The sequence below is a fragment of the Ovis canadensis genome, chromosome 11 (assembly GCF_042477335.2).
Source record: "Ovis canadensis isolate MfBH-ARS-UI-01 breed Bighorn chromosome 11, ARS-UI_OviCan_v2, whole genome shotgun sequence".
In the NCBI taxonomy this organism is placed as follows: domain Eukaryota; kingdom Metazoa; phylum Chordata; class Mammalia; order Artiodactyla; family Bovidae; genus Ovis; species Ovis canadensis.
Window position 1 is genome coordinate 28,814,233 of NC_091255.1, and position 21,644 is coordinate 28,835,876.

A 21,644-nucleotide genomic window follows, 5' to 3' on the forward strand; every position below is an offset into this window, starting at 1 on the left:
AAATAATAAGTGTAATAACAGGATACTAAAATATCACAGCAGCCCAGAAGCAGGAATGATTAATTCTTCTCTGGAAACTAGGAAGACTTCACAGAAGAAATGAACTATGAGCTAAACCCTGAAGATTAATTAGGAGATTCACTAGATTATTGGTTATGTCTGTCTGCTTGTTTTAGAAGTGTCCTTGGAGCAAAAATAGGATGAAGAAAGGAGGAAGGAAAATGAAATCAAGCATCTGCTATGTATTAGGCATTGTGGGTAATGAAGGGTCTTAAAGGGAAAGGGAATAAGCAGTCTCAGAATTTAGGAAGATCACTCTTGTGACCGGGTGGTGGACTGACAGAAGGGTGATAAGACCTGAGACATACAGACCAGTCAGGAGGTTACTGCAACTGCCCAAGTGAAAAATGAAAATGGTCTAATCCAAGACTTTGGCAACAGGTGTGGAAACAAAAAGGTAGATTTAGGAGACCTCAGAGGTTAAAATCAGACTCGTATCAACCAGATACGAGTGATGAAGGAAAAGAACTAAGGTCAAGTCCAGAGTTTTTTATTTAGGCAACTGTGTGGCTATTCAAGTTCAGTTCAGTCGCTCAGTCATGTCTGACTCTTTGCGACCCCATGAATCACAGCACGCCAGGCCTCCCTGTCCATCACCAATTCCCAAAGTTCACCCAAACTCATGTTCCATCGAGTCAGTGATGCCAGCCAGCCATCTCATCCTCTGTCGTCCCCTTCTCTTCCTGCCCCCAATCCCTCCCAGCATCAGGGTCTTTTCCAATGAGTCAACTCTTCGCACGAGGTGGCCAAAGTATTGGAGTTTCAGCTTCAGCATCAGTTCTTCCAATGAACACCCAGGACTGATCTCCTTTAGGATGGACTGGCTGGATCTCCTTGCAGTCCAAGAGACTCTCAAGAGTCTTCTCCAACACCACAGTTCAGAAGCATCAATTCTTCGGCGCTCAGCTTTCTTCACAGTCCAATTCTCACATCCATACATGACCACTGGAAAAACCATAGCCTTGACTAGATGGACCTTTGTTGGCAAAGTAATGTCTCTGCTTTTTATATGTTATCTAGGTTGGTCATAACTTTCCTTCCAAGGAGTAAGCATCTTTTAATTTCATGGCTGCAATCACCATCTGCAGTGATTTTGGAGCCCCAAAAAATAAAGTCTGACACTGTTTCCACTGTTTCCCTATCTATTTCCCATGAAGTGATGGGACCAGATGCCATGATCTTAGTTTTCTGAATATTGAGTTTTAAGCCAACTTTTTCACTCTCCTCTTTCACTTTCATCAAGAGGCTTTTAATATCATTCAACTAGGCAGGAAATCTAGAATGTTTCATAGAGAAGATACTTAATTCTGTGGTGCCTATGGGATGTCTAGGTGGGTTTTGGAAATATAGGCCTCGATTCTAGGAGGGAAGGAGGGAAGGGACAAGGGAGAGGGAAAGACAGAGAAAGAGATCTGAGTTAAATCTAGAGATTTAGATGATTTACCTGTGTGTGTAGTGAATTACATTACCTATGAAAAGAAAAAATAAAGACAGAAAGACTAAAGATTAGTTGAAAGAGAAACAGTGATGCAACAAGGTCACAGAGAATTAACAGTATAGTGAAGAAAGGAAAGGCCAACATGAATATAGTAAACTCTGTAGGTGTGAAAGAAAGAAAGGTAATTTCCACTTGATAGCCTTTGAAAGGTAGGGGAAAGAATAACATTACAGGACTAGAGATAACTGGATTAATGACTTACCAAGAACAGGCAATTATTTAGGTGAGATAGAGAAGACTAATCAGACACCCAACAATCCCCTACTAAGAGGAATGACCTTATTTTATCTAAATAGAAGTCCTACTTAGAAATTTGAGAGCTGGTAGAAAACCAGAGTAGTTGTGGGGAGGAAAAAAGGTTAGAGTAGAGACATGATCCAGACACACTAGCAAATATTTTTCAAACCATCTCTCACCAAAAAAGCAGCAGCAAAGGGAACAGGATGGATGCCCAGCAGAGGGGTGCAATCCTGTTAATCAATATTGGACCTGGTCCAGCTGCCTAAAAATCACAGCCAATTTCCTCAATGTCTTCCAAAATCGGAAAATCCACTCTCACCTGGAAGCTATAATACACAACTTCCAAGAATATCATGGATGTCTCCTGCCACAATCTACACAGTAAAATTCGTGTTACAGTGTTCAGTTCTAAGAGTTGTCACAAATGCAGAGTCATATAACTATAACCATAATCAAGATACAGAGCAGTTTCATCACTCTCATGCTACCCTTTTGTAGTCAAACATTTCACCTACCTTTAACCCAATCTGATCTGTTTTCCACTGTCCCTACAGTATTGAGTTTTCCAGAATGTCATATAAATCCAATCATGTGGTGGATAGTCTTTTTTTTTAAGTCATCCCTAGTAAAACAGACAGCTTGACCAGACTTTGGATGAGATTCACATATCCCTCAGTTAATGTGAGATATCTCACTGGTGAATATTTTTTCATGCACCAAGTACAGAAAATATCTTTAGGTGACACAGCAGTGTCCTAGGAGAGGAAGCATACAGTGGAGAAGGTAATCTAATAGCATCGTGCTTGCCAATAAGCAAACTTACATAACATAGAAAATAACTGGTAATGTATTCCTGACGTGTTAAAATCAGAGTACACGATTTCATTTTAAAGTAAAATAAACTAAAAGGATCTAAAATTTCCACTATGTATCTTTTATTTTAAATATATTCAAAAAAGAAATAAAATTAAGTAAAAAATTCCAATACACTTAAGAAGTCATATTTATGGAATTCTTGAATGTCTTTAAAGATTTCTTTAAAGCCTTCTACCCTCAGATTTCCTTTTTAAAAAATTTTTACACAGTAAAATTCGTGTTACAGTGTTCAGTTCTAAGAGTTGTCACAAATGCAGAGTCATATAACTATAACCATAATCAAGATACAGAGCAGTTTCATCACCTGCCAAAAAGACTCTCATGCTACCCTTTTGTAGTCAAACATTTCACCTACCTTTAACCCAATCTGATCTGTTTTCCACTGTCCCTACAGTATTGAGTTTTCCAGAATGTCATATAAATCCAATCATGTGGTGGATAGTCTTTTTTTTAAAACTGATGTATATCTGATTTACAAAGTTGTGTTAGTTTCAGGTGTACAACAAAGTGATTCAATCACACACACACACACACACATCTCTCCAAAAGATTAGAAGGTGATAGCAGCTTTTAAATAGGATAGATCTCAATGAATACATGAAGAGATGGAGAGCAAAGCTATAAATTAAACAATAAGTAGTAGATATATGAAAATCATTCTGTACGAACCTATTTGGATACTGTTCCAAACGGTTGAAAAATACTGAGGTAACTGGGGAAATGTGAAAACTGACTGGATAACTGATGCTATTAAGAAATGCTTGCTAATTTTTGGTGGAATTTCTTTTTAGTCCCTATCTTTTAGAGCTACATACTGAAATATTTATTCATGAGATTATGATATTCTGGATTTAAAAAAAATAATGTAGGTGTGTTAGTGGGTACAGGCTACACAGATGGAACCAGATGGGCGTGAGCTGACACTTACTGTAGCTGTAGCAGGGTGATAGGGGTTTCTTATGCTGTTCTGTCTACTCTTACACTTATTTAAATTTTTCCATAATAAAGAGATAAAAAAGAAAAAATGCTACCATTTTGTCCCACTAAGATGAGAGGTTCTGTGCTTTATTCTTTGCAACCTAAAAAGCTGATAATTTAAGCCAAGTGTATAACGCATTAAAAAACGTAAAGTGTATAGAACAGTCTTTTGGACTCTGTGGGAGAAGGAGAGGGTGGGATGATTTGGGAGCATGACATTGAAACATGTATAATATCATATAAGAAACGAATCGCCAGTCTAGGTTCAATGCAGGGTGGAGGATACTTGGAGCTGGTGCACTGGAATGACCCAGAAGGATGGTGTGGGGGCGGGGGGAGGTGGGAGGGGGTTCGGGATTGGGAACATGTGTACACCGGTGGCGAATTCATTTTGATGTGTGGCAAAACCAATACAATATTGTAAAGTAAAAAATAATAATAATAATAAAGTAAAGATAAGTATGAACTACTATACTATTGAGAAAGTACCGAGTGCCACATTCTCATTTAGCCAGTCTCTCCAGACAATGCGAATGATCAACACATTAAGCAACCAGACCTTAGACTCACAGGGTCATTACACTGGCTTTAACTGTTACTTACACCCTAATGATTTCTAGGTCTGCATCTCCATTCTATGGAGACTCTAACGGTTTCTACTGAACTCGAGATCCAAACATCCAAAAGCCTGCTAGACATTTGCTCCTGGATTTCCCAGACACCTCAAATCTGACATACCAAAATCTGACATACCAAAATCGAACTCATTTTCCCTCAAATGGAACACCGTCTTACTCCTCTGTTCCCTACCTCAGTTAATGACATCACCATCCACTTAGTTGCCCAAGCAAGTAATTTTAAATCCATCTTGGACAACTTCTCCCTGACACCTTCCTCAACATAAAGTCAGTAAGATCCTTCTAGTCAGTCTTGTAAAAAGCTGTTTAATCTGTTGACAATCCTACTACCTGAGGTCTTCAATATCTCTCAAACGACCATCATACCAGTCTCATAACCGTCTCCCTACAGTCAATTTCTCCTTTTAAAAATGTAACTTCCATACCTTTCTTTTTATTTTACTCAAGTATAGTTAATTTACAATGTTGCATTAATTTCTGCTATACAGCAAAGTGATTCAGTTACCTATATATAGAGAGAGGTATAGAGATATCCTTTTTCATATTCTTTACCATTCTGGTTTGTCACAGGATACTGAATATAGTTTCCTGTGCTATACAGTAGGAACTGGTTGTTTATCCATCAGTGTTACTTTTCCTAAATAGTGATTTAAACTCTCCCATGACTGCCTAGCACCTACAAAATAAAATTCAGACCCCTCAATAAGACCATCCATAATCAGGCTCCAACCCATCTCTCACCTCACTTCCTTCCACTCCTACCTCGTACCCCTTGACCTACGCACATTAAACCACTGGCCTTCCCAGTATAGACTCATGGCTTTGTGCAAGTTGCTCTCTGCGCTTGAAATACTATCTTCTCCAATCCTTTTCTGTTGAAGCAGCCAAACAGTATTCATGCCTCAAGACCGGATGGATTCTTCCTCCAGGAAGCCTTCTCCAACCTTCCTTTCCCACCACCAGGCAGAACCAGGGCTGCTATAACTCTTAGGAGAGATCTCTATGACAGCATTTACTATACTCGTACAATTCATAACTATTTGTCAGTCTCCAATTAAAATGTGAGCACCTTAAAAACACAGATCATGTCATTCACATTTAAATTCCCAATGTCTACCACAATGCCTAACACAAAGTAGGCACTTCAATGTTTGTTGAATCTGATTGCTGAGAATTATCACCAACATTTTTCAGTGAGACTAGAGTTCAAAAACTTAAAAGAGTTATTTTGGCTTACTGGTGAAAAAAAAAAAAAGACACTACAGAAATACATAGTTTATGGTATTTTTGGTTTTATATATTTTTCCCAAATTGCTTCAGGGTTAGTCACTAGAAAATTAGTACCAAAGTCTTTTCTTCTGGGTGAGTCTTTTACTATTATTATTTTGGCTATGCTGCACAGCATGTGGGATTTTAGTTCCCTGACCAGGGATCAAACCTGTGTCCCCTGCAACCCTGCAGTGGACATGCAGAGTCTTAACCACTGGACCACCTGGGAATTCCCTTAAGTCTTTTTTTTTTTAATCACCAACCCTTGAGTAAATATTACATCACTCCTTAAATGACCTATATTTCCCCATGAAACAGTCACTCCAGTGCTGAATCAAATCATCATTTTGTAACTGAGCTATCAAATCTAGTAATTAATTATTCTCCTTGTATTAAATCTATCTTTAATAAAATTTAGCATTTCTCAAGTTATATTCACTCTTTTCACTCTTGAGTTGTAAAGCTCTAAAAGGGACACAATCAAAACCTTGACAGGCAGTGAAAAGACAGAAATAGATTTTAAAAACACTTCTCTGCCGAGAAAGCATTCACCTCGCACCAAGAGTACAGCAACTTCACGCTTATCCCCTTTCTGGTCAGCTGTAAAGCTTCAACCCTTCCCCTGGCCATTTCACTTCTCACACATACTCTCACTTCTCAGTTTATTGTATCAAAACCACCTATTTAGAGTTGTGATAATATTTTAGGAGTTTAAATCCAAGAATTAGGCTCATGACGCTTCTGAAAATGTTCCAAGCTTCCTGTCCTTCTCTGCTGCATTAGACAATGTTGCTCTGCCAAAGTCTTAGCTCATTTCCTCCTGCTGCTTGCCCTGATATGGTGGTACACATCAATAATGCCCTCCCCTTTCCCATTTTCAGACCTCACTGTCTGCTTGGAATGTCCTGTCTTCCACATCCATCTGTGAGGGCCTATCCAACAGGTTCGATGCAGTAGAGGCCTTTACTGACAACACCTGAATCCAGCCCTTCCATCAGCTCTTACTCCATTATTTTTTGGGGGGTGCGGGGGGTGGGGCATGCAGCACGTGAGATCTTAGTTCCCTAATCAGGAATCATACCAGCAGCCCCTGCAGTGGAAGTTCACAGTCTTAACTACTAGACCACCAGAGAAGTCCTTCCATCAATTCTAAGACAGGCTTTTTGCCACCACATTTCTCCGAGTAACAGGATGCTACCGACGGCATGCCAGTCTCATCAGTAGCATTTCTTCTTCCTTAGTGGTATGCAAAATAACTGTGAGACTTACAATCACTGGCACCATAGATTTGATGAAATAAGGTATTGAATTCCATTATAATTACTTTGTATAGTTCTGTTTGCTTCACTAGACTGTAAACTAGCAGAGGGCAGGGGCTAAGTCATCATCAACTCTGACCTGTGATTTGGGCACAAAGAGAATGAGTATATCCAACGAACACTAATAATAATTAACATTCATTTAGCATTTACTAAGTGTCAGGTACCATTCTAAACACTTTATATATATTAACACATTTAACCTTCACAACAGCCTCATGAAGTACAATTATATTTGGTTTATAGATGAGGAACGGAGAAGGCAATGGCAACCCACTCCAGTACTCTTGCCTGGAAAAACCCATGGACGAGGGAGCCTGGTAGGCTGCAGTCCATGGGGTCGCTAAGAGTCGTGCATGACTGAGCGACTTCACTTTCACTTTTCACTTTCATGCATTGGAGAAGGCAATGGCAACCCACTCCAGTGTTCTTGCCTGGAGAATCCCAGGGACGGTGGAGCCTGATGGGCTGCCATCTATGGGGTCGAATAGAGTTGGACACGACTGAAGTGACAGCATTAGCATAGATGAGGAAACAGGCAAAGATACATGAGTAAGCTTATTCAAAGATACACAAAGTTGCACAAGATTTGAACCCAAGTTTGCTGATTACATACTGTTATTATTTTCCCTTTGGCAAATATTAACAAGCAGGTACTCTAAGCCAACAGCTGTGCTAAATAAATAAATACTGGTAAGCAAACCCTGCTCTTCAAAAGGGTCCTCTGAACCACAGGTCCATTCTTGAATTCTTTACCCTCCAAACATCACAATCAACTTACAGATTCACTAAGTTAAACCCACTTTTCTCACAACATTGTAAATCAACTCTACTTTAATTTAAAAACTGAGTAAATAAAAAATAAACAAATCCACTATCCTCTTTACTTTTCCTTTTAAACATTTTCTCATACATTATTCCTTTAAAGTTGTTAGCACTCTACCAAGAACCAAAACAAATGACAAAAAAAAAAAAACCTTTCTGCTCCCATTATTAATTAGTGGTTATAAAAATATCACAAAAGAGACTTCAGCTAAGGAATGGGCGGCAAGATCAGAAAGGATCTGAAGAAACAAAGGTTCTGTTTACAAGCAAATATTCTCAGTAAAAGAAAAAGAGAGGGAGGTAAAAACACTATAATTTTGCTTTTAAATAGACTGCTTTAAAAAGGGTTCCCCCGAGGCATGAAATGCTTGCTTTTTTTAAGAAAAATGATTCATTTTATCAGAATGAACACGAGCTGGTAAACCTTATTCCTTTTATTTTAGCTCTTGTAACAGGCAATCAAGGCACTGACCATCCCCTTTCTCTCCCTCAGGGGAAGACTCCCTGTTCTGTAACAGTAATCTACTACATAAAAGGAACCACAAACAGGAAAGAGAATAGAAGGAGAGGACAGGAAATTCTCCTCACAGCTGAACAAACCTCTATCATTTTAACGTAATAGGGATGGCATTTATGGACTTGTCTGAACTGATGGAAATTTCCAATAGAGGGGGAAATGCATCATCAAAATTAAAAACAAACATCCAACTATTAGAAATAAGATGGTTAGGTTAGTTCTAACATTTTTACACCCCTACTTCATCTTCCATGTGGTAGACAAAGACAGATTGCATTTGAATCCTGTAAATGACCTATGACAACAGTAACAAACACTTTCTTTTTTAAACTATCCTCTAAATAAGTAAAAGAAACTATCCTCTGTTATGGACAGAGAATTTATTGGAAAAGCCAAGCAACTAGAGCAAAAAGTTTAAAATGATCTATTACCGTGTATTTCCAAGAAAGAGTAGTAAAACACATTTGCCCAGACAGAGAAGTTAAAGGCAATGAGGGTTCATGTCCCCATTCCTATAAAATAATTCATTCTCCTTATCTGTGAACCTTCAAGGATCTAATACAGCTACTCCCTACCTTTGGTCAGATGAAAGATAAATCACTAATTTCCAAAAGACCTCGCCATTTCAAGCTCTCCATCCTCAGAGCTGGCAGAGCTGAAGCATCATCTCTTTCCGTCCTTTTGAAAGGAGTTTCACCTCTTTTTCAAAAGCTGTGACTAGAAAGCCATTTTCTCTCTCTCTCCAAGTACACAGTTTAACTCTGTCCTCTGCTTTGTCTACCCTAAACAACGAGAACAACGACAAAGCCTCAGGAGTGCTCCTTCCGCCCCTTAGAAACAAACCAGCCACCTCTCAGGCTTTCGCACAGCTGCTTCTGTCTTTCTCTGAGAGACACTCCACCCTGGAGGTTTCCACAAGCAGGGTAACAAAAAGTGGAGCCTAAAAGCGGCTATGTGCTATCTGACCTCCAAAATAGACAGAGCGCCTCAGGGAAACCAGAGACTCTTGCAAAGAAAAACTTTTTTACAATTGAAAAAAAAAATAACAAACTGGAAAAACGAAACAAAACGTATTTGCACATCCCTCACTGTGCACCCCTCCCAGTTTGTCTCAGACTGTTTTTTTTTTTTCCAACTCATAATAAAGCAGGTTAGTACCAACTATGCTACAAGGGAACCGAACAGGCTGTGTTCATAAAGCATTTAACAGATTGGCCTTCCATTCTCTACTGCCTCCCTCTTGGGTGAGGAGCTACATACCATTTGTAAAAAAAAAAAAAGCCTGAAAGTATGGCATTTTTCCTACACAAGTCTGTCTGATGGCTAACGTGTCACATCACAGAACAAACTGGTATTTCTGCACAGGATCTGCTGAGCCGGTAAAGAAAACACGTCGGTGCCGATCGCTTTTACAAACATGCTTCGCCTTGACAAAGAAATCAGTCATTCCATTAATAACGGTAAAATCTAAAATCCAGTGATACTGCTGGTGATACAGCAACCTGGACACAGTACTCACAATTTACAGTTTTTATAAACGAACTCAATCACATACGTGATGCTTGCAAGAGCCCGTTAAAACACATTACATCTTCCGAAGGTTCAGAAAGGTTAAGTGGGACCTGCCCAAGGTTATCTATCAGCTTTAACCAGCGATGGACGTGGATTCGAACCAGTCGGACGCTAAGCTCCTAGCTCTTTTCCCGTCCCAGCTTTAAACGACCCCCATCCTCTACCCAGAGTAGCCTATTACTCCGGGCGAGCGGCTCTTCCCCGCTTGGACCAGAGTTGCCTTCTTCATCTCCAGCAGGGCTTTCATCCTCCACTACCCTCCCCCTCCCCCCCTCCCCCCGGAGATCATTCTCTGAAAGAAGCGGAAAGGGAGAGGCGACCGAAAGCTCCTGGGGGAAGGGACGATGACACACGGGGGAGCGCGGGACACTGCCCCTGCGGTGGGCTCCTTCACTCTGCAGCGCGCACCCCCTGACCTCCCCGAAGCCGTCCAGCCCTGGCGCTGACGAGCTGACCACAGTGCCCCGAATCTTCCCATCATCACCTCAAACTGTCCCTCCCCCATGCCCCTTCGCCTCCGACAGGCAGAGCCGACCCCAACCCCCAAGTCGGAGTATCCCTCCACCAGGTTACGCTTTCTTCCTGTCTCCCACCCTGCTCCCACCACCACTCACTGTCGGTGACTGGGCCCGGCCCTCATGGCTGCTCCGTTGCCGCCCGCCGCCGCCACCGCTGCTACACGCCCCGGCCCCTCAGTCACCGCCGCCGCCGTCGGGACTCGCCGGGAGCCGCTCCTGCGCCTGCGCAGCCTGGAGCGCCGGGGCCCTCTCGAGCCGTCCGCGCCTGCGCAAGCCGCACCGAGGGCGTCTGCCTCAGTGCCTGATGCCCTGGACCCCTGGGTCTCAGGTGAACATGGCCGCTGGCTTCGAGGACTTAGTAAGCTTAGAGGCTCTGGTGGCTGCCCCAGGGTCTCAGGCTTCTGGAAGTTAGCGTGGGTTACTAAACGCGGTGCCCATAGGGGCCGTAGACTTAATCGTACTTCCAGGATTCTGGATCCCGCTTGCACTTAAAGGATTGAATGCTCTGAGATGACCGCTGATAATAAGTTTAGGTTTCTTTCAAGAATACGATCACATCTAAAATGCATTGAGGGGTAACTGTGTAAGAGGTAACTTTGACATCCCTGAATACTCAAGTGCTCAGAAGCCCTGGGGACTTTGTCAGGGACCTGACTACACCTCGAATGCACAGGGACACGGCTAAGTTCAGTCTATTTATTAAGCACATACAGTTTATGGGATGAAAACGCTCTGGGCATCTCATATGTGCCATCAAGGAGCTTATCAGGTTAATAGTTCCCTACTTTCCAACTCTTATTGTGGAGCCTGACTTGCAAATTGGTAAAAACTAGGCCTTTAGCCCAAGGAAAACCAGCTGTCAGCCCCTAGACCACCACCTAGACCCGTGCCTTAGCATAACCCAACAAGAGACTACGCTCAGTTCAGTCCCAGGAATTCAACAATGCAAACTTTTTTTTTTTTTTGCCATATCTTATGGCTTGTGGGATCTTACTTCCCCAACCAGGGATGGCACCTGGATCCTGGGCAGTGAAATTGGGAAGTCCTAACCCCTGGGCATCCAGGGAATTCCCCTCAACAGTACAAACCTGAAAGCTGCAGCCAATGCACTGCAGTCAGAGGGAAGAGGAGACACAGGACTAAACTCGCCTCATCACCATGACTCTTCCTCCTCTAGCCCGGTCTCCTCTCTGCAGTTCAGAGTCTGGAGGGATAGAGACCAAGAGTTATTACTTGCAAAAGTATTAGCCTTTGGAATGAGAGCACATTTGGCACCAGAGGGGAATTGCAGAGCCAGAAAGGAAGAAGAATCAATATTGACACTGTGTCCCGATGAATGGATGACTAAAAAGAAAGCCATAGCTTACCCTGAAACTTCTGGGAACTGTGCCTTAACTCCCCCACCACACGCAGTACCAGGGAAGGCCTGCTGCAATCTATATGGAGGTGACATATTTTCTTATATTTGAACTGTAAGGATCTCTGGAACAATTTCCCTATTTAAATTTCTTACCCAGGGCAGAATTGTGATTTGGTTTTTGTCTGCCAAGCATTCACTCACTATATCTCATGATAATCATTCAAAGAATCACCCCTACTCCATTTTCAGACCATGTGGATGAGCACATAAACTCAATCCCAAGTCATTCTGCTCATAACATTCCTTAAGTTAGAATGGTGGTTTTATGGATGGGCATGTAACCCAGTCAGAGTCAAAAATGCACAGAGTTCCTTCTGGGAAAGTCTGTTGCCCTTTCCCACTAACACTGGATATAAGAAGATGTATAATAATATCTGATAGTGCTGCAACTGTGTTGACACCACCAAGGGAGCACCAATCCAAAGAAAGATAATTTATTCACTCACTGAACAATGTGCTAGACACTGTTCTAGGTGCAGGAGACACAGTAGTGACATATATATATACATACACACACATAAATTATATATATTCTTTGTTCTCGTAGAACTTATAGTCTAGTAGAGGACATACAATAATAGGAGCAGGCACACAGAATTTACAATGTGCCTAGCACTGTTCTAAGTAAACACTTTGTGTGTGTGAAAGTTGCTCAGTCGTGTCTGACTCTTTGTGACCCCGTGGACTGTATAGCCCGTCAGGCTCCTCTGTCCATGGAATTCTTCAGGCAAGAATATTGGAGTGGGTAGCCATTCCCTCCTCCAGGAGCTCTTCCTGACCTAGGGATCAAACTCGGGTGGTTTGCATTGCAGGCAGATTCTTTACCGTCTGAGGCACCAGAAAAACTTTACACATATAAGTACTCTTAACTGTAACAAGCCTCTTTTATAACATAACAGTAATCATTATGCCTGTTTTATAGATGAGGAAACTGCAGTAAAGAGAAGTTACTTGCCCTGGGCCACACAGTAAATAATGGGGCTGAGAACCAGAGCCAGGCTGTCTGGCTCAATTATCTGTGTGCTCAATCAGTGTATTAACTGCTTTGTCATAGGAGGATAAAGGATCCTATAAGAAAATGTAACCTATCATGGAAGGAACAGCCTATGGAAAGACCTGGAAGTGAGAGAGAATACCATGCAATTGGGCAACTAAAAAAATTCAGTCGAGCTCAAAAAGAAGAGTAAAAGAGATGAGCCTGGCAATGTAAGCTGGAGCCACATTAACTGGTTTACACTTAATCATGAAGGCACTGAAGCAAGGAAGTTACTTGGTTAGATTGGGGCCATCAGGAGATAGGTAAGACCCTGAAGAACCCTGAGCAGTCTCTTATAGCATTCCAGACACTGTAACAGAACCATTGCAGGAGTGGTAAATGCTGTGAAGAAAAGCCTGTCAGAAAGTGACATTTTAGCTGAGACCTGAATGGGAAGCAGAAGCCAGCAGCAGGTATAAAGGTCCTGAGTCAGAAATGAGCTTGGTATAATCAAGAGATGGAAAGAAAGCTAGTTTGCCTGATGCCTTGGGAGTAGAAGTAAGCAGAGCTAGATGCATGCAAGGATTTGGACTTATCTAGCTGTAACTGGAGTCCCTTAAAAGGTTTTAAGCTCCATCTCCTTCAAATTCTATCTCCTTAGATCTCTGGAATCCATCTGCTTCTCTCCACCATCTTCACTGCACTATTTTAGTGAGAAGGATAAAATGACACCTATTAGAAAAGGACTTGAAGGGTCAAGGAAGGTGTTTGTTGTTTTTTTTTTTTTAACTCATTTCCCCTAATTTTTTATGTTATTCCTGAGATTCTTCCAGTGTTATCTGTTGCCATCACTGTGGTACTTAGTATGTGTTCCTTGGGTAATTTTATATTTATGTAGCTAAGTTCTCCAACTACTGTTTAACCTGAAATTCCCCTTCATTTTAATTGCAGTTGAAATGGTATTTCACCTAACTGTTATGAAAGACTATTTCTATTTTTCTGATTGTTGGCTGTCTCGTATTTAGTAGCATCTTGTTTTTTGGACACCCATATGCCCAAAGAACATCCGGAATATCATGTTCCAAAAAGTCCATTTCTTCTACAAACAGAGAAGGCAGCCTGAAAGCTGGAGCCTGACACCATTTGCAAATTATCAGTGCATTTGGGTGCCCAAGGCTCTGTCAGTCTGTGTCACTTAGAGCTTATCGAACACTCAGCCTTCATTCCCACAACAGCAGTCTGGCCAGTTGGTTCTTACCATCCTCCAACAATTCTCCCCTTTCTGTCCTTTACCATCAATTTCTTCCTCTTTATTAGGTCGCTACCATAAGCAAACAAAAACCACCCATCTTTAAAAAAAAAAAAAGTAACTCCTCTCTTAACTCCACTCCTCTTTCCCTCTCTTCTATTACCACTCTCTCTTGCTCTGCTCCTCTGGGAAGTTTCCCCTGTGCTAAATCGCTTCAGTCGTGTCCGACTCTTTGCGACCCCATGGACTGTAGCCTGCCAGGCTCCTTTGTTCATGGGATTCTCCAGGCAAGAATACTGGGGTAGGTTACCATGCCCTCTGCCTGGGGATCTTCCTGACCCAGGGATTGAACCCAAGTCTCCTATGTCTTCTGCACTGGCAGGCAAGTTCTTTACTACTAGCACCACCTGGGAAGGTCTGGCTACCCTCAATTCCTCTCCCCTCACTCTCTCTTAAATCCACTCCCTTTAGGCTTTCACACAAACCATCCTGCTGAAACTGGCCCTGTGAGGTCACAGGTTGGGTATCTCTCTCCCTCTCCCTCTCCCTCTCTCTCTCATACACACACACACACACACACACACACACACACACACACACACACGAAGCCCCCAGAATACAAGTCCCGTGCTGGAGATTTTTGTCCATTTTGTTCTTTGTTGTATCCTCAACACCTTCAATCCTTGCGACATTTCTCTGTCAATTCCAAAAGTCTGACTGCGGCATCAAAGGATGAAGAGAGGGCTTAGGGCCACAAATCAGCCAAGGTATATCAGGATCCTCAGGCAGCTAAGACAATCCCAGAGATCCTAGGTGACTAAGCAGCTTCTTCTGCTTTTGCAGACTCTCTGGTTTTCTCCAGAAAGGATGGCCTCAGAGAGGAGGTAGTTAGCCGAGGTTTATAGGAGGGAAATCCGGGTTTGCTGCTCATCGGGATCACAGACCCACGGACCACTCCTTACAGGAGGCTCCCATAAAGCTAAGGCACAGATTGCCAGAGGCCGCTGCCGAAGCTAGGCCAAACCAGAGGGCCGCTGGGTGGGGGTCGTGCATGCCTCAGGCTGGCTGCTAAGCTGCTGCTGCTAAGTCGCTTCAGTCGTGTCCGACTTTGTGGGACCCCATAGACGGCAGCCCACCAAGCTCCTCTGTCCCTGGGATTCTCCGGCAAAAACACTGGAGCGGGTTGCCATTTCCTTCTCCAATGCATGAAAGTGAAAGTCGCTCAGTCGTGCCCGACTCTTAGCAACCCCATGGACTGCAGCCTACCAGGCTCCTCCGTCTATGGGATTTTCCAAGCAAGAATAGTGGAGTGGGTTGCCATTGCCATTGCCTCATAAAAAGAACCTCAGTGGGAGCGGTACAAGGTCCCACGCCTCCGGATCATTACTCCTACGCTGCGCGAGTTTCTCCTGCTGACAGAAGTCGGACGTTAAGAGAAAGATTTTGCCGCTCGGCCTCGTGGGAGATGTAGTCTTTCATGAGGCAGGGCTAGAAAGGCCTTTGACAAAACTTTGGCAGGAGAAGAATAAAACACGATGCGTATCGGAGTCCAAAACGATTGTGAAGCTCACACAAACTCTGAATACACTTTTCCCCCTTTTCTTTGCCTCGGGCAGTCTCGAGAGAGGATCCAACCCCAGCCCACCTCCAACGTCCCATGCTCCTCCGCTCTGTTTGGGCCGATCTAGCTCTCTCCCGCTCGCTCGACTCTCCGCCGCTCTGTCCAATCGTAGGTGCGTTCCCAGGGTTCCCGGAGTGCCTTGCGTCTGCCATGGCTGCCTCCAGCTGGCGCGGGGCTGTGCTCTTTCGAACCGTGTCGGGGCTCTGGCAGCCAGGTCCTGATGCCGCGAGGGATTGGATGACCCGGCTCCCCTCTCTCTTGGGTTGTCAGCGGAGGTGCGTTTCCTGTGTAGCGGGCCCGACCTTCTCTGGTCCCCGCCTGGCTTCGGCTTCACGCCCTAATGGCCAGAACTCAGCCCTGGATTGCTTCCTCGGACTCTCTCAGCCAGACAACTCTTTGCCTTTTCGCGTCCCCGCCGTGTCCGTACACAGAGGTAAAGAATGCAGATTAAATTTGTCCGCGACTGTTACGACTTTACGGCTGTAACACTGCAAGTCCCGTGTTAGGGAAACCCCTCAGTCTCTAGGGCTATCATCTTTGGCTCTGTATTGTAGAAGACGATCTTGAGGACCCGAGAGACAGAGGCGAGCAGTGAAGGATCTCACAGGAAAGAGAAACTAGGTTATAAGAGTTTTAGGGCTAGAAGGAACTGACCTAGTCCCAACCAGCGACGCCCACAAAGAGCAGGAAATTGAAGGGCCACAGGCTTGGTAGAGTTGTGGCTCTCTCTCCCAACATGGGGCGCAAACTCGACCCCAAAGTGCCCCATCTACTTATCAAGACACGGAGTTACAGTTGGTTCTTGAACAACTGAGGGCAGAGATATTAAAAATGCTGAACCCGCGCAATCGACAGTCCTTGTATAACATTATTGGCCCTCCATATATGCAGTTCCTTACATACCCACAATTCCAGATCCAAGGATTCAACCGAGTACAGAAACCAACATTTAATGGGGAGTGAGGGGAGGACGGAATCCTGTGTGTAAGTGGACCAGCCCAGTTCAAACCCATGTTGATTAAGGGTCAACTATAAATAGCACTCTGTATTCTTCAAGTAGCATAGACTAGAGGCTGAACACAAAAACTGGTCATTGCGATACAGTGTCATAGGAGCGAATACCGAAAGTCTTGCAGAGCCTTCATAGTACCCTTAGTAGGGTGAGACAGCTGAGGGAATTTCTGGCTTTATGTGGTATGGTGATACTTTCACACATGTGAATACATTTACTGGGCACAACTACACAATATGATTCCACAAGGTTACTGAGTGCCAGGCGTTGTACTGAGATGTTTTACACAACTGTCAGTTGTCAAAAGGTTATACAGTAATTAAGTACCATTGATACCATTTCTGTTTTACCTATGACAAAACGAGAAAATTTGATAAAGGCGTATAAACAAACTAATGGTCAAACAAAATCTCAAAGCCAGGTCCCGACTTCAACCTGGTGCACTAATCTCTTATCCATACTCTTTTTGTGGACAGGTAGGACTATGTACCTGATGGGGGATCCAGACTGCACTGCCTCTCACTCTCCTCCTGTCTCCTCATGCAGATGAGCAAGATCTCCTCTTGGTCCATCACCCCGACATGCCTGAGAACCCCCGAGTCCTACGAGTGGTCCTCCTGGGTGCCCCAAACGCAGGGAAGTCTACACTCTCCAACCAGCTGCTGGGCCGAAAAGTACGCGGCATCCTTGACCCTTCCCCCTCCCCTTTTCATTTTTCACTTCTTACTGTGCCTTCTGGATTGTTCCAGAGGGATCCAGGACCTCACTTGGGATTTCTTTCTTCCTGGCAGGTGTTCCCTGTCTCCAGGAAAGTGCACACCACTCGCAGTCAAGCTCTGGGGGTCATCACAGAGAAAGAGACCCAGGTGGTGGGTACTTGCAATGGATGTCCAGCAAACAGGACAGAGGGTGAAGCTAAGACAGTCTCCTTTAACGATTGGACCCTTCGAAAATGATGTTTAGATTCACTATTCTTAGGGAAGGGGGTGCTTCTTCCTTTAGACCTGGAGCAGTTCTCTCTCTTGCCTTACCCCTCTGGTATCTAGTCACAGAGGTCTCATTGCCTCTTTACTGCTTCTAATATTCCATATATTCACAGTTGTCCTCCTCCTCCTGGATCCTGTGTATTGACAGAAGTAAAACAGCTGGAGGATAAAAGTCTAAAGTCAGCTCAGCCAAGAAGTGGGGGCAGGCTCCTGACATCAAGGGTGGGTGGGTGGCTTTTCACTCCCCAGTCATAATCTTTCCTTCTGGGGTTGGGGACCTGGGCATCTCTTTCCTGATTTTAGATCCTGCTTGACACACCTGGCCTCATCAGCCGTGCTAAACAGAAAAGGTAACAGCTGAGGGAACAGGGAGTCATTGAGGGGAAAGGTGTTGAAGAGAGAGTGAGGAGATTCCATCCTAGGGGCTGGAAAACCCCCTGTCACACCCTACCCCTCCTCAGGAATGCATCACTCACCAGACCCTTCCTGTCTGTCCCTTAGGCACCATCTGGAGCTCTCTTTGTTGGAAGATCCGTGGAAGAGCATGGAATCTGCTGACCTAGGTTAGGCTCAGGCTAGGAATCTGAGGCCCAGTGTACATGGTCATGGCCTGTCATTCCTAGTAGTTTGGGGGTTAGGGGTTGGCCAGATCCCATACCCTGGAAGTTTTTTTGGGGGGTGGGGGAAAGAGTGATCATAACCTTGTCCTCCTCCATACACTGCCGGCTTCCAGTTGTGGTACTTGTGGATGTCTCGGACAAGTGGACTCGGAACCAACTCAGTCCCCAGCTGCTCCAGTGCTTGACCCAGTTTTCCCAAGTCCCCAGCATCCTTGTTATGAACAAGGTGAGCCCCACCTACCTGAGGAAGGGGTCTCCTTCAGGGAGACTGACCTTCACTGACCACAGTCTTCTGCCCATCGCCCACCCCCAGGTTGATTGCCTGAAGCAGAAGTCCGTTCTCCTAGAGCTCACAGCCGCCCTCACTGAAGGTGTAGTCAACGGCAAGAAGCTTAAAACGAGGCAGGCTTTGCGCTCACAGCCAGGCACTCACTGCCCTAGCCCAGCAGCTCAGGGCCCAAACCCACAGCCTGTGAGAGACCCTCAGCAGATGGGCTGGCCTCACTTCCAGGAGATCTTCATGTTGTCAGCCCTAAGCCAGGAGGACGTAAAAACACTGAAGGTCAGTTAGCCTGGCTCTTGGTATCCACCAGGTGAAGACAAGCCTCAAGAGTTCCCCCTGGAAGTAAGAGTGAGAGGGAAGTCCCGCTTGGGACTGATATACTGACCTCTTCCCTCTCTGCCCATAGCAATACCTCCTGGCACAGGCCCGGCCAGGTCCCTGGGAGTTCCACAGTGAGGTCCTCACCAGCCAGATGCCTGAGGAGATCTGTGCCAACATGATCCGAGAGAAGCTCTTGGAGTACCTGCCCGAGGAGGTGCCCTACAACGTACAGCAGGTGTGGGCACAGTGAGAGGTCCGGGGGCTCCACCTGGAGCAGGGCAGCTAGGTCCCCAAGAGCAGGGCTAGGGGACCTGCCTGGCCAGTCACGATGTCTCCCTGTGCAGAAAACGGTGGTCTGGGATGAAGGGCCAGGCGGGGAGCTGGTGATCGAGCAGAAGCTTCTGGTGCCCAAAGAATCACACATGGTGAGCAGGGCTGGGCTTGGAGGAGGGGCCAGGACTCTGTTAAGCAGGGGTTCTTCCCAACTGCCTGGTAGCCAGCTCATGGCCCTCTTTTTTACCCCACCCTCAGAAGATCCTGATCGGTCCGAAGGGGTACCTGATTGCTCGGATCGCACAGGAGGTGGGTCGCGACCTCATGAACATCTTCCTCTGTGAAGTTCAGCTCCGCCTGTCTGTGAAACTCCTCAAGTGACCACCCTCCGCTGTCTTTTCCACGGCATCCCCGCCCAAGCTGCTGGCGGGAGCCGCTAACCAGAACTGCCTGCAAGGCCTGGGGCCAGGCTTGGACACCCATAGGCTGACTGACTGCTGACTGGCCTGGCCGAGTCTGCACCACATCTACCGTGTCATGGCTTCCTGCTGGAGCCTTCCTCCTTCAGCCTGCCTTAGCTGGGTTCCCAGGTGGTTCCTCTGCTTGGGGCTATAGCTACTTGGGTCTTAGAAGCTGGCCCTTTGGTGCAGAGCACTGCTTCCCACTGGCTTCCCCAGGGCCCAGAGTCTCTGCGTTGCCAGTTTTCAGCCAAGAAGAGACCTTTTCCCTCTCCGCTCAGTTCGTCCACCTGGCAGCTGTGTAAGGACCCATGTGTCCTAAGTGAGGTAGTGCCCCCCATCTACTCCTCAAATCCTTGATCCCTCCCATGCCACCCCGTCTCCAGTCTCAAATGTGAATAAAGTTCAAAGACAAACATTCTGGTTCTCATCTTTATTTAGAACAGGAAAGAGAAAACTCTCCCATTCCCTCACCCCCACCCCGTGGTCTGAGCTGGAGCCTCCCTCCCTTTGGTAGTCTGCTCCAGGGATCCGAGAAGTCTTCTTGGCACATTTTCTGGGTGCAGCAAGAGAACCGTTACCATTACTAAACTCAGTAATGGTAACGGTTTCCTCGCCACCCCAAGTGCCCTGGTGGTCGGCAGGCTGTGACAGGCAGAGCAGTGAGCGTGGTGGGCTTCCAGCAAGCCCTGGCCTCCTCCGCTGGCTCCAGAGCTGGGAGCACCCGGACGAGTACATCATCTATACTGTAGTATCTCATCACAAACTTACAGTATATGATGATATCCCAGTCAGGGCCCTGCGGGAGGCGCAGGGAGCATGACTCAGAGAGCACGGGGGCAGAGAAAGCCAGGCATAGGGGCGGAGCAGGACAGGGCCAGGCTGGACACAGAGCTCCCCACTCCCTGGGAGACATCTCGACTCTGATCAAGGACACCCTGAAGGGGACTGATCCAAAGAGCCTTTCAGAGCTAGGGTCTGTTGAGAACTTAGGGACCCAGCGCTGGTGTGAAACAAGCCAAAGATCACAATGAAGCCGAAGATTCCCTCTGATCAGACCCACAAGCAGACAGAGCCAGAGGAGGAACACTTACCTGGAGCTGAAACTGCAGACCAAGGAGGCCTTTAGAAGTAGGGAGGCCCTGTCCCTGCCTCTCCACACTAGCTGCTCCCTTTTTAATGCACCCGCTGGCCCCTCCCCTTGGGTGGGGTACCTTTCCCCGGGCTCTGTAAGGCTCTATCTCTTAACCCTTTCCTTGCTAGTCTCCTTGGACTGAGGATCATCGGCCTTTCTTCCCATTAGGCCCTTTGTCACATACTCTTTTATGGAGTTTGTTAAGCTTAGGAGCCACCCTCCACTCTCATCCCCATGAAACTGGTCACCCATCTGCTGGGAGGAGAAAAAAAAAACCTCACCCCAGCCATCCTTTAGGGCTTAATGACTGATCAGAGCCCTGGGAAGATAGTGGGGGTGGGTTCCAGTGTTAGGAATGTAAAGAATCCTCCTGGCAATGCAGAAGACTTAAGAGACATGGGTTCAATCCCTGGGTTGGGAAGATCTCCTGGAGAAGGGAATGGCAACCCACTCCAGTATTCTTGCCTGGAGAATTTCATGGACAGAGGAGCCTGGCAGGCTATAGTCCGTGGGATCACAAAGAATTGGACACAACTGAAGCACCTAAGCATGCATGTTAGTTTGAATCTCTGTAAGGCAGGGGGAGTCCTGACAGTTGGATTTGGGGGCAAGCTCTGACCTAAATTCCAGTCCCCAGGCCCCTTCTATGTTTCTGCTGAACCTAAGAAGGCCAGAGCCCTTGCCAACCTCTGCCATGTCAAGGTCCTGTAAGTGGAAGTTCCTCTGCTGGGAGATGTGAGGGCAATTGAATCCCAAGTTCATGTGGGAGCCAGCCTAGGAATGGGTAGGGGCCTGTTCTTCAAATCTCATGGCCCCTAGGGTGAGAGCCTGGCCGTATTGGTTCTCTGCCTCTGGGGAAGGTGAGACTCTTGGGGTAGCAACTTCTCAAAGCGGGGCCTCTGTAACTTGGACTCCCATTCTGGGGAACACATGGGCCTCTCTGCTTCCTCTCCTTCCTCCCTCCTAGACCATCTGGTATG

General features: G+C 45.6%; 2 protein-coding genes and 1 long non-coding RNA gene across 7 annotated transcripts in view; 1 reads left to right on the top strand and 2 right to left on the bottom strand.

Annotated features, from left to right (window-relative positions):
* FAM222B (family with sequence similarity 222 member B) overlaps positions 1–12,299 on the bottom strand; it is a 59,314-nt gene extending 47,015 nt beyond the window's left edge. The window contains exon 1 of one of the 4 annotated variants that reach the window (XM_069542711.1): positions 11,399–12,299. The gene's annotated coding sequence lies outside the window, so the exon portion shown is untranslated. Of the gene's footprint in view, positions 1–10,406; positions 10,869–11,398 lie in introns of those variants that run through there. The other 3 variants (XM_069542715.1, XM_069542709.1, XM_069542713.1) reach the window with 3 other exon arrangements.
* ERAL1 (Era like 12S mitochondrial rRNA chaperone 1) lies at positions 12,157–19,947 on the top strand. Of its 2 annotated transcripts, none has more exons than XM_069542716.1 (10): positions 12,157–16,009; positions 17,135–17,262; positions 17,380–17,457; positions 17,878–17,924; positions 18,076–18,137; positions 18,308–18,420; positions 18,508–18,756; positions 18,884–19,033; positions 19,143–19,223; positions 19,330–19,947. In XM_069542716.1, exons 1-10 carry the CDS (start codon positions 15,613–15,615, stop codon positions 19,450–19,452), a joined length of 1,428 nt encoding a protein of 475 aa, XP_069398817.1. In that variant the 5' UTR covers positions 12,157–15,612; the 3' UTR covers positions 19,453–19,947. The 2 variants fall into 2 exon arrangements, with proteins under 2 accessions (XP_069398817.1, XP_069398818.1); XM_069542717.1 differs by having other exon boundaries at positions 19,333–19,947.
* Positions 19,948–20,137: 190 nt separating this feature from the next.
* Positions 20,138–20,677, bottom strand: LOC138414903 (uncharacterized). Its single transcript, XR_011247016.1, has 2 exons — positions 20,624–20,677; positions 20,138–20,243 (listed from the first exon to the last, which is right to left on the bottom strand). It is a non-coding gene; the product is annotated as an uncharacterized lncRNA (long non-coding RNA).
* Positions 20,678–21,644: the final 967 nt, after the last annotated feature.